The sequence below is a fragment of the Marmota monax genome, unplaced genomic scaffold (assembly GCF_021218885.2).
Source record: "Marmota monax isolate L192 unplaced genomic scaffold, Marmota_monax_Labrador192_F-V1.1 WCK01_AAM20220418_F8-fsc00106, whole genome shotgun sequence".
Taxonomy (NCBI): Eukaryota; Metazoa; Chordata; class Mammalia; order Rodentia; family Sciuridae; genus Marmota; species Marmota monax.
Genome location: NW_026695218.1, coordinates 8,832,167 through 8,844,287, shown reverse-complemented (window position 1 = coordinate 8,844,287; position 12,121 = coordinate 8,832,167). Strand labels below are relative to the sequence as shown.

General features: G+C 47.4%; 1 protein-coding gene across 17 annotated transcripts in view; it reads left to right on the top strand.

Annotated features, from left to right (window-relative positions):
• Positions 1-12,121, top strand: part of Dysf (dysferlin) — a 207,386-nt gene that overhangs the window by 61,422 nt on the left and 133,843 nt on the right. For 16 of the 17 annotated variants that reach the window (XM_046432413.2, XM_046432409.2, XM_046432411.2 and 13 more), the window contains 5 exons: positions 333-448; positions 1,781-1,907; positions 4,528-4,631; positions 11,228-11,296; positions 11,475-11,518. In XM_046432413.2, the coding sequence (XP_046288369.1) occupies positions 333-448; positions 1,781-1,907; positions 4,528-4,631; positions 11,228-11,296; positions 11,475-11,518 (460 nt within the window). Of the gene's footprint in view, positions 1-332; positions 449-1,780; positions 1,908-2,013; positions 2,770-4,527; positions 4,632-11,227; positions 11,297-11,474; positions 11,519-12,121 lie in introns of those variants that run through there. The other variant, XM_046432414.2, reaches the window with a different exon arrangement.

Here is a 12,121-nt window from a genome sequence, read left to right as displayed (position 1 = left end):
CAAAGTTGATTATTCTAGGCTTAAAAAAACAAATTTGAGACATTTATTTACTTGCCAACATCACCCAGGTGGACCATGTCATGATTATGAATAGCTAAGTCTTCTCTTCAGGAAGAGACAGCCCTATTGAGTGACTGTGGCATGCCATAGAGAGCCATCTTTGGTCATCCTGGTGTTAGAGCTCTTGGTTTCTCAGCCCAAGGGATTCTAGGGTTTGCTCCTTTCCCTTCCTGCCATGGCTGAGCCCTTTATCGCACTGTATGCGATCCATCCTGGGCTTCTGGACCAAGTTGCAGTCTTGGGTCTTCCCGTTCTTGATCATTCTCTTTTAGGTCATGCCTATCTCAGGAAGTGGCTGCTCCTCTCGGACCCTGACGATTTCTCTGCTGGGGCCAGAGGCTACCTGAAAGCCAGCCTTTGTGTGCTGGGGCCTGGAGATGAAGCTCCTGTGAGTACCTTTCCCTGGGTCTTCCTCACAGCCCTTCACATATTGCTTGGTGGTGGAAGCACCCAATGAAAATCCTGAAGCTTAATTTTTTTTTTCTGATTTAAAAGAATGCATGATAATTATGAGAACTGTACAACATGTAGAAAAGTGTAAATAAAAAGGGCTCACTCATAATTCTACCACTTGGAGAGAGCCATTATCAATATCTTCTCACCTGCCTTTCTCAAAAATATGTGTGTATTTTTCTTTTTGCAAAGGGAGATCGTTCTCTCCATGATATTGCAACCTGAATATTATTGCCTCAGATTATATCATTATCATGTGGATGTGGTAATAGGCAAAGTTCTAAATCAAAGGAGAAAGTGAGAGAGAAAAGTGTGGCAGTCCCCATGAGGAACCAGGAAGAGAAAGGAGCAACCGTAAATTCAGGCTTCAGGTGTCTGAGGTCCAGAAAGCTGGGCATGCAGCCTAGACTGGAGAGTGAATCTGAGCAGAGAGTCACTAGAGGTGCCAAGAGATGTGCAGAAAACCTATAAAGGATAAGGACACAGTGTACACCAAGAAAATAGGAAGCAGGAGTACCCGGGACAGTGAAGATATTTAACAAAAAAAAATTTAAGAGAGGAAAAATATAATAAAGTTAGTTTAGTGATAAATTTTTAGTATAATTTTTGATACCAGTAAAAGTGAATTCTGTAAATAATGATATGGGTGTGTTTAAGGGAAGAAAGAATTTTTTGGGTTCTGGTTTGTCTTTAGAACCCTGGAAGGGGTCCACAAGAGGACCCCTGGGCAGTTCCTGGGTGGTAATGATTTATGTCTGGGGCAGGTGGGCAAAGCATGTTTCCTCCATATTGCAGAAAAAAGCCCTGCTTCCTGGAAAAAAAAATGAGAAGAGCATTCAGAGCTGGGAGGTGTCAGCACCCTGTGTATTTGAGAAGAGAAGGCTGGCAGTGTTGTGGCAGAAAAATGTGCAAAACAGCTGGGCGCAGTGGTGTCCACCTGTAATCCCAGCAGCTCCAGAGGCTGAGGCAGGAGGATCGCGAGTTCAAAGGCAGTCTCAGCAACTTAATGAGGCACTAAGCAACTCAGCGAGATCCATCTCTAATAAAATATAAAAAAGGGCTGGAGGATGTGGCTCTGTGGTTAAGTGTTCCTGGGTTCCATCCTGGGTACCAAAAAAAAAAAAAAAAAAAAGAAAAGAAAAATGTTCCAGAGCAAGTTGTCTTATGAGACACCTCACTTAACATGGTAGGGTGAGCTCTTAGAAAAGGAAGGTCAAACACTGCGCCCGAGAGCTCATGGAGGAATCATGTTTGGCTTGCTTTATAGCTGGAGAGAAAAGACCCCTCTGAAGACAAGGAGGACATCGAAGGCAATCTGCTCAGGCCGACTGGTGTGGCCCTTCGAGGAGCCCACTTCTGCCTGAAGGTCTTCAGAGCTGAGGACTTGCCTCAGAGTGAGTGTGGAGCAACCCCCTCCCCCATGGGTGGGCGCCTGCTACAGCTGCTGTGAGGACATCGTGAGGGAGGGACCATGGTTGGCTCCCTGGGAGAGGAAAGTGCATCACTTTGTGGGTTCCTGGGGCACATTTTCATCCTTCCTCCCACCAGGGACCATCCCTTTGCCTCCTTCCTGCCTCCCTTTGGCCCATCTTCCTCCTCAAGGGTCTGTTAGAGATCCGTGCTGGACAGCTGGCCCTCTACTCTGCTGCCTGGCCAATACCTTGAGCCTTTCTAGGTTTTCCAAGTTTTTTTTTTTTCCCCCCCTGTGGTGCTGGGAATTGAACCCAGGACCTCGTGAACTGTGAACTCCAGGTAAGCCCTCTACCACTAACCCATACCTCCAACCCAGCAATCAGGATTTAATGGAAAATAACACATGCTGGTGGAGTTAACCAGATGCCAGAATCTGGAGCTTAACAGTGGCTGCTGGGCTCCATTCTGGTGTCCCCTGGCTCTTTAGCCACTCTGGAGACCCATTTTCTGGGTTCTCATTGAGAAAGCAGCGCCATCTAAACACTGCCTGCTCCCAGGTCAGAGGTCGTTGATGTGGGGACACCCTCACTGGCAGAGCCCAGGCAGGAAGCTATGATGCTGGAGGGTTTGCAGGAGGCCTTCCTGGGACCATTTCTCTATAGATGAAGAATGCTGCTCCCCCAGTGGCTCTTCATCCTCCATTACCTGGGGCTGTCCACGTTCTAGCACAGAAAGTCCCACGTTCCTGGAAACTGTTCAGTCCCTAGCAAACTGGGACCTTGGATCAACTGACTTGTGATCACCTCCCACATCCTCCCAGGAAGGCCAGCATGGCCGCTAATGGTACTGGTCTCACCCTGTGTATTTAGTAAACCTTGGGGGAATCATATCAAATATTGGGGAGCCATGGGTACCAACCTCAGCTGCACAGTAGAATCACTGGAGTAGCTTAAAGAAAGTACAGTGCCTGCCCCCGTCGCCACCCGCAGCCTTTCAGATTCACTTGGGTTGGGGTAGGGCTCAGAGGCTTCTCAGGTGATTCCATCAGGAGCCCATTGTGAGTCACTATTTCAGAGTGTGCATTAGCTTCATCAAGCCAGTCTTCTTCCCCAGCAGTCTGCAACTTGGGTCCTCATTTACATGTTTTGCAGAAAGTTCTTTGAGGGTTTCCGCTTTGACAATTGACATCCTTAAATGAAATGGGTTCCTTCTGTGCAAACTTACTTGGACCAAAACCACAGTGGGGAAGCCTTTGAATAAGTAATGGGAATTCAGTGGATGTTAGAATACCTGCTTAAAATCATTCTTTACTCATTGGCTGCAACTGTGTGGAAGAGAGACTGGCAAGCTTCCAGAAGGCATGGGGAAATGGAAATGTTTGCTTTTCTTAAGGTGAAGGAGCTTTGTGTTGTATTTGCTGCAGTGTTGTTTAAACATAAATAAAAACAAAATAGATGAGTAAATAGAACATGACTATTTGCTAATCGCTGTTACCCGTTATTCATGTAGGCATTAGTGAGCATATAATCTTTAACTGTCCCTCTCCTCACACTCGTTCATGGCCATGTAAAACATAACATATAAAACATACATATACATATGTATGTACATAACACATCTATCCATATATACATGTGCAAATAATCTGTCTAACTCAGTTAAATAATTTGGTTTGAAGTATCATAGATTTAAAACTCTTAAAAGATCCCACCACTTGGGAGCCTGAGGCAGGAGAATCATAAGTTCAAGGCCAACTTGGGCAGTTTAGAGAGACTTTGTCTCAAAATAAAACATAAAAAGGGCTGGGGATGTAGCACCGCTGGGTTCAATCCTCAGTACGCCAAACCAAAGGAAGCCAGAATTGACTGATTGGCTAACCTTAGGTAAATTACTCTGCTAATGGAAATAAAGGACAATGTCAACCAGGTGTTGTGGCATATACCTGTAATCCCAGGTATTTGGGAGGCTGAGATGGTGGTGTGGGTGTTGGTGGCAGGTTCAAGGCCAACCTCAGTACCTTGGGTGATTTTCCTTTCTTTTTTAAATGGGCTGGGGTGTAGCTCAGAGGGGGAGTGCTTGCTTAGCATGAGTAAGACTCTGGGTTTAATCCCCAGCATCAACAAAAACCAAACAGGAAGGGTCACCAACAATGGGGTATTATAAAAACTTTCAGTCCTTTTTTAGATTGCTTACTATCCTTGGTGATGTAGATCTTGAATCAATCAAACAGTTACTTGGAGACCTGCTCTGCAAACTTCTTTTTTAAGTTTTTTTTTTTTTTTGGCACTGGGGATTTGAACCCAAGGCTTCACACCCTACCATTGAGCTACACCCCCAGCCTGGAGACCTGCTTTGAAACCTCTTAATGCTGAGGGGACAGTGGACAAGGTGTCTGGGGCTGAGGAAGGAAGCAGCCCAGGGCTCTCAGGGGCTGTGGCTCTGCAGCAGTCCTCCCTCCTGGGAGCGCCTTGGCTGAGCCCCAGAGGATGGGGCCATAGTGTCTCACTCAGGTCTAGCCGGGGCTGCCTGGAGATGGATGGAGCAGAGTTGGGGTTTGGCACGGGGGATAGCAGGTGGTGACTGGCTTGTCCTTCTGCCCAGTGGATGATGCTGTGATGGACAACGTGAAGCAGATCTTTGGCTTTGACAGTAACAAGAAGAACTTGGTGGACCCCTTTGTGGAAGTCAGCTTTGCAGGGAAAATGGTAAGGAATGAGGGAGGGGGAGGGCTCCTGGGGGAGGGAGAGGGCTGAGCATCCTTCGAACAAGTGTCAGAGAGAACAGTTCAAGGTGAGGTGCAGTGGAGGGGTGTGCATGGTGGGCACTGATCCTGGGATGCATGCCCAGGTCTGGCTCTCTGGGCCTGCTGCCCACAAGAATGTGGACAGGTCTGCCCAGGGTGTCCAGCCAGACACCGAGGTGTGGATATAGACCCAGAGAGGACAGATGGACCCTGAATACACTGGTGGAAAATTAAGCAATTGTGTGGAAAGCAGATGTGAAGGCATATAGATAGGGAAAGCTTTTTAAAGAAAAATGTGGGATGAGCCAGGTGTGGTACACACCCAGGAGGCTGAGGCGGGAGGATCACAAGTTCAAGGCCAACCTGGGCAACTTAGTGAGACCCTGTCTCGAAATAAAATAAATAAAAAGGGGTACAGGGATGTAGCTTAGTGGTAAAGTGCTCACTTAGCCCTTGTAAGGCCTGGGATTCAAAACATGATTATTCTTAACAGTTGTGGCAGGAGTCGGGCAGGGAAAGACCACTCTGGTGGGCACCCTAGGGATTCTTTACTGCCCAGGGCTAAGGCAGTTACACCTGTCCCTGTCAATTTCTGCCCCTGCCCTTCTCTACACACAGGCAGGTGCCTCCCAGTGTCTGTGTCCACCCTAAGGGCTCTCTCTAGTAGCCTGGGCTGCTCCTGGGCTTCAGCCATTGCCAAGGCAGGGGGGACTCTCACAGGTCTCTTTAGCTCTGATTCCTCCTTCACCTTCATCTCTGTTTCTGAACAGCTTTGACTCAGGACTCATTTTCTTTGCCACCAGCTGCCCCATGTCCAGGAGCCCCCATCTTAACCGGGTATCACCACCCAAGGCAGAACTTGTACTGTGGGCCTGCCTGGACTCCTCCCTCTTCTCTATCTACAGTAAACATGTCATCTCTAACTCTTGACCTCAAGAGTTGACCTCAAAGGACCCAGCCTTTCCCTACATCCCCAGAGCCACTGCCACCTCTTCCCAGGACCACACGACAGTGTTCCCCTGCTGCCATTTTTCCTCACCATGATATTGACCCTTTGGAGACCCTGGCCACTTGTCCAAGTTCTGGATTTCTCTGTTTCTTGCAGGTGTGGCTTAATTTCCTCTGCTGGCTCCTGTACTTTCTATAAACTGAAAGTTAGGTCTGCAGACTCCATTAGATTCAGATTATGTATGTTGTCAAGAATTCGTCACATGTGATGCTCTGAACGTCATGTTGCAACATGTCAGGAAGCAGTGATGTCAGGCATCAGTGTCATGGGTGATGACACCTTGAACGCTCCATTAAGGGGGTGCCTATGGATCTCCCCCTTTTAAAAGTCTGTGTCTTCCTGTGTAATTCCAGCACTATGTAGACCATAGCCTGGGCTCTGTGAAGGTATCCTATTTCTGATTGTATTCATTCCTGAGTAAATCATTTCCTTGGGGTTGCAGAATGATGATTTTCATTATCATTCCATCTCTCTTTATTAGTTGGCATTTCTCTGTGGAGAAAAGCTTTGATCCTCTTGCCCCTTTGACTATTACAAGGGACCACATTAATTTTATAAATTCAACGTGTTGGAATCCGTCATTGTTGGCTTGACGCACACGTTATCCTGAAATTGGCTATTGCGAGCCCTTCCATTGGTTCTTCCATCCCCAGAGCCTAACGAAGGGTCTCAGTGAGAACGTCTTGGGTCCCGTGACTCAGGCTTTAAGCTCCTTCAAATGCTGCTGGCAGATCTTTCTCTGGTGCAGGTTTTGGTTTTGGTTAGGGGTCTGCATCTGACACCCTGAACCTAACCTCAGGAAGGGCCAGGACAGGATGCCCTTGTGGCCTCTTCTCTTTGCTCTCAATCATCTCCTCATGGACTCTCTCTGCTCCGCTCTGCAGGGAGGATACAGGAAGCTATGGCTAGGTAGCTTTTGCTCCAAGGACTAGGATCAGTGTTTTCCACTGACAGATGGAGAAGGTCATGCCAACTGGGAAAATTGTCTTTATTCCATGTTCCCCCATGATAGGGTGCTTCCATGGTGTGACACCCAAGACCAATTTTAATGGCCTGCTTTCCTTGGAGCCAAATCTCAGGAGCTCCTGCTGCTCCCGGGTCTTTTCCAGCCCCCCTTCATCTCCCCTGGCCCTTTCTTGCTCTTGGTATCAGGGATTGAACCCAGGGGTGTTCCACCACTGAGCCACATCCCCAGCTCCTTTAAAAAAAATATTTTATTTAGAGACAGGTCTTGCTGAGTTGCTTGGGGCCTCACTAAATTGCTGAGGCTGGCTTTGAACTCGTGATCCTCCTGCCTCAGCTTCTCAGGCCACTGGGATTACAGGTGTGCACCACCTTACCCAGCTCCTGGGGCCTTTTGACCCTGGGAGTTTTTCTGGCAAGGTGCAGATGGCCAGGGGAGGTGATCAGGGGCGGGGCCTGGCTGAGGCCCAGGATTGTACGAAGCCCAGGGCAGCTGGGCTTAAGCAAGAAGCTGCAGCCCATGGTCCTTCTCAAAGGGGTGGTGGGAGTTGAAGAATGAGTTTATAAGGAAGGGGCCCCTGAAATCTCCCCCTTGATAGCATCAGTCTGGTCAGCCTCCTCTGTGATCCTTGGCCCTTGTGGCCTCTTCTCTCTGCTCTCAATCATCTCCTCATGGACTCTCCATGCTCTCTTCATCTGTCTGTCTGATGATCTCATTGCATCCTAATCTGAAGAGTGCTAGGGTTTTCTCCTCTGGGTCTATCAAGCCCCTCCTGGACATCTTTGCAGTACTGCTTATGGGCACAAGGTGGCACTATTACCCAAGATGTGAACCGTTCGGATTTGACCAAGTTACTCAGGGGGATGGTGTGTGTGTGTGTGTGTGTGTGTGTGTGTACATCATATATGGGAAAAGGCAAGGGGAGGTACTTGTAGGGAAGGGGTGGAGGTTCAGAAATTTTTTTATGAATAAAAAAAATATAACCCATTACTTGTAAAAAGAAGAGTTGAAAAAAAATCAGAGAACAGGAAAATGAAGCAAAACCCATACCCAACCCATATTTTATTTCTGTGGCCCTCACCATCCCAGAGATAACCATAGTTCACCTAGGGTCTGCCTGTGTTTCTTTCTGGTATGTTTTCCTGTTGATTTTCTCTCCCCCTCTCCTCTCCTCCTCCTCCTCCTCCTCCTCCCCCAGCTGGATATTGGCTGCTGAGGTCCCGCCGGCTTTGCCTCCATCTTTCATCTTGTAGATGTGGCCCTTTTTTTGGGTCTGTTTAGTACTACTTCATTTTTTTTTGGCATGTTTTATGCCTTTGTGTGTGTGTGTGTGTGTGTGTGTGTGATTTCACTTTAAATTGGTTCCCGAGCCCAGTGCTGTAGTGATGTCTGGTGCAGAAGGGCAGAGGTATGTGGACTGGCCTTTGTTCATTCCCTCAGGCCCACATCCCAGTGGCTCTTTCAGTGGGAGCCTCCAAGGGTTGAAGTGTTTGCTGTGGAAGAGGCTCTGGCCTCCCCAGGGTGAGGCTGAATGCCCTGAGTGCAAGAAGCGCAGGGCAGACAGGGCTGTCAGCTATGGTATTTTGAGAGTCCTTTCTTTTAAAAAACTGAATTAGGTAATACCTCTACGTAGGAACATTCCATCTCTTCTGTACCTACCTATCATTTCCCTGTCTCTCTGTACCCATTCAACGCTACTCATTTCCTCCTTGCAAAGGAAACCTTTGTAGCTAGTTTGTTTTATATTATTTGGCTTCATTATGCATATGGAAGTAAACATGACTATAGTTTTTATCTTTTACCCTTCTAATATAAATGGCTGCACATTAGACTCATGGCTCTGCAGCTTGCTTTTTCTACTTAATAATATATAGCTTGGACATTATTTCATGTCTGTGCATAGAGTGGTCCTCATTCTTTTTTAGAACTGCATAGTACTCTATTGGGTGAATGGACCATAATTTATTTAACCTGTCCTCTCTTGGATACCTGGGTTGTTCAGAATCCTTGCTAGTCCAAGCCATTCTGTGTTGAATAACCTCACATGTAGGTCATTCTTCCCATGTACAAGCACTTCTGTGGGATAAATGTCTAGAGGTAGAATTGACAGGTCAAAGAAAATATGTACTTGTAATTTTGATAGGTAGTGGCCAATTGCCTCCTAGAAGTATCAAGCTATTTCATTTTCCTACCAGCAAAATGTGAGCGTGCAGTTTCCCAACAGTGGGTTGTCAGATTATAGAGAGTTTTATAATCTGATGATGAGAAATTTCATCTCATTGGTTTTATTTGTGGTTCTTCTATGATGAATGAGGTCGAACATCTTTTTAAAGATTTTTATACTTGTTTTAATTTGTTATACATTACAATAGATTGATATATATAATGAATTGATATATATATATATATATATATATATATATATATATATAAAATGGAGTATCATTTCTCATTCTTCTGATTGTACATGATGTAGAATCCCACCAGTCGTATAGTTATGTATGTATAGAGGGTAATAATGTCTGATTCTTTCTACTATCCTTCCTACCCCCATACCCCCTCCCCTCCCTTCACTCCCTTCTACCTAATCTGAAGTAACTCTATTATTCCCTAGCCCCTCCCCGCATTGTGAATCCACATCTGCATAACAGAGAAAACATTCAGCTTTTGTTTTTTTGGGATTGGCTTATTATTGGCACATATTCTCCAGCTCCCTTCATTTACTTGCAAATGCCATAATTTCATTCTTCTTTAAGGTTGAGTAATATTCCACACACACACACACACACACACACACACCCCACAACTTTTTAATCCATTCATCTATTGAAGGGCACCTAGGTTGGTTCCATAGTAAAATCAAGAATCAATAAATGGGATGGATTCCAACTAAAAAGCTTCTTCTCAGCAAAGGAAATAATCAATAACGTAAAGAGAGAGCCTACAGAATGGCAGAAAATCTTTACCTCCTGCACCTCAGACAGAGCACTAATCTCCAGGATACAGAAAGAACTCAAAAAACTTAACACCAGAAAAACAAATCACTCAATCAATAAATGGGCCAAGGAACTGAACAGACACTTCTCAGAAGAGGACATACAATCGATCAACACATAAATGAAAAAATGTTCGCCATCTCTAGCAATCAGAGAAATGCAAATCAAAACTACTCTAAGATTTCATCTCACCCCAGTCAGAATGGCAATTATCAAGAATATAAGCAACAATAAATGTTGGTGAGGATGTGGGGAAAAGGCACACTCATACATTGCTGGTGGGACTGCAGATTGGTGCAACCATTATGGAAAGCAGTGTGGAGGTTCCTCAGAAAACTTGGAATGGAACCACCATTTGACCCAGCTACCCCACTCCTCGGTTTATTCCCAAAGGACTTACAATGAGCACACCACAGTGATGTAGTCACATCAACATTTATAGCAGCTCAATTCACAATAGCTAAACTATGAACATCTTTTAATGCTTCGCTGCCTGTGGTGTCTCCATTCCTGTGAACTGTTTCATTTCTTGCCCACTGTTCCACAGCTGCTCTCTCATCTTTCCCTCTTCCTCCCTCTCTTTGCTAACACAAGGCCCAAATTCTGGCACCCATCCCTTCCCCCAGCCCCACGCAGCCTTTGCTTGAGCTCTTTTTACAGCGGGGAGGAAGGTGGGGCAGGGGTTGGCACTGGGTGGATGAGGGATGGAGAAAAAGCCCTCACTCTGGGGATCTGAAGTCCCTGATCTAACTCAGATGCTCATTAAATGAGATAATGCACATAAAATGCAGTGCTTAGCACGCTACATGGTCTCTAGGAAATGCTCTGAAAAGGCCTGCCGGTTACTTTTATGTGCAGAACATGCAAACCCACCAGGATCTACTTATTTGAAACTGAGTCTTTACCTGCTGTGTCTGTGTGTGGCTGCAGCCTGGGGCTGGACAAAGGGCCTGGTGCTCCCCATGGACTACAAGGAGAGGGTTGGCATGTGAGCTACAGGCTTAGATCTTTTTCTGTTCCTGTTAGGATTCTTGTTTGGGACAAGCCTTGTCTTTAGGGCAGGGCTGGTCCGAGACAGACGGTGACTTATAGGGTTTAGATCTTCACTGAATTTTGTTTCACTTTCAGATGCAGGTGCAGGGCCATGGCCCCCTTCCTGTCCCTCCCCCACCTCTGATCTCCACTACCTTCCAAAGTGGAGAGTCATCTGGTCTGATGGGCAGAGGGAGGAGGGGTGCCTTGGACTATGGAGGCCTCTGGGATTCAGGGACCCCACATTTAGGATCATATCCATAATGAGAGGTACAAAAGGAGAATTTCCAGCCAGAGGTATGAGTTCAGGGTGGAAGGGCTGTGCCATTCAGGGAGCTCACCCAACTCCTAGCTCTGGGTCTGACCTCCTGCTGAACTTTGTCTTTGCAAAGATTTCCTAAGTCTGAGCTCACTGCACTTGGCCCCAAGACCCCAGAGTCTTAAGCCCAGTCCTAAGGGCAGTCAGCGTGGTGGAAAGTGGCTGCTGGCTGGGGCGGTCCCTGAGGGATCCCAGAGTCCCATGGAGCTCAGTGCCCCTGTCCTCTGTTTCCTCCCAGCTCTGCAGCAAGATCCTGGAGAAGACGGCCAATCCCCAGTGGAACCAGCACATCACGCTGCCCGCCATGGTGAGCCTCGATCTGCCACCCACTGACCCTCCCCAGGAGGCCCTGGGGCCTGGGACTTGAGGAGGTCCAGGCCCCAGTCCTCTCCAGCCTCCTGCGGCATCTTGGACTTCTGTGTGGAGGAGGGGATGTCACTGTCTTCAAAGGACTACTCTCAACACGCCTCTTTTTCCCTCCTCAGTTTCCCTCCATGTGTGAAAAAATGAAGATCCGTGTAGTGGACTGGTGAGCTCCAAGCGGGGGTTCTAGAGGGGGCTGCCCTGAGGGCCACGGAGGCCCTGGGTTTCATTCAGCCTGATTTGAGTGAAATGTGGTCTGTGCAGAGTGAGGGGGTGCAGGGCTGGTGGTTTGGGGACGCTGGCTCACTGCTTGCCCGCCATGTCTGTCCTGGTAGCAGATAAAGAGGGCACAGCCAGGGAGGCTGAGGGGGCTCCACCTCTGGGGACCTGAGGGCTGGGAGGCTCCCTGGGGGAGGTGGGGCATCCATGACCTGGTGGGATAGAGGGTTTCATATGTCCATGGTGACAGCGTTCCAGGGAGCAGAAGGTCATATACTGAGGCCTGGAAACCGAGAGAGCAGAGCTTCTGGGAGCATGGGCTATTGTCCACCAATGGGGTGGCACAGGACAGTTTCCAGGATAGGGAATTGGGCCAGTGGCCTGAGCAGAGACAGCACTGCAGGTGTGGAGCAGGTGAGGACAAGAGCTCACGGGCATCTTAGAAAAATCTTAGTATCTAACACTCATTGAGCACCTAGCAAGCACTTTATGTGCATTATTTCCTCTGACCCTTGACTCAGTGATGGGGTTCTACTTCACGCGGCAGGGA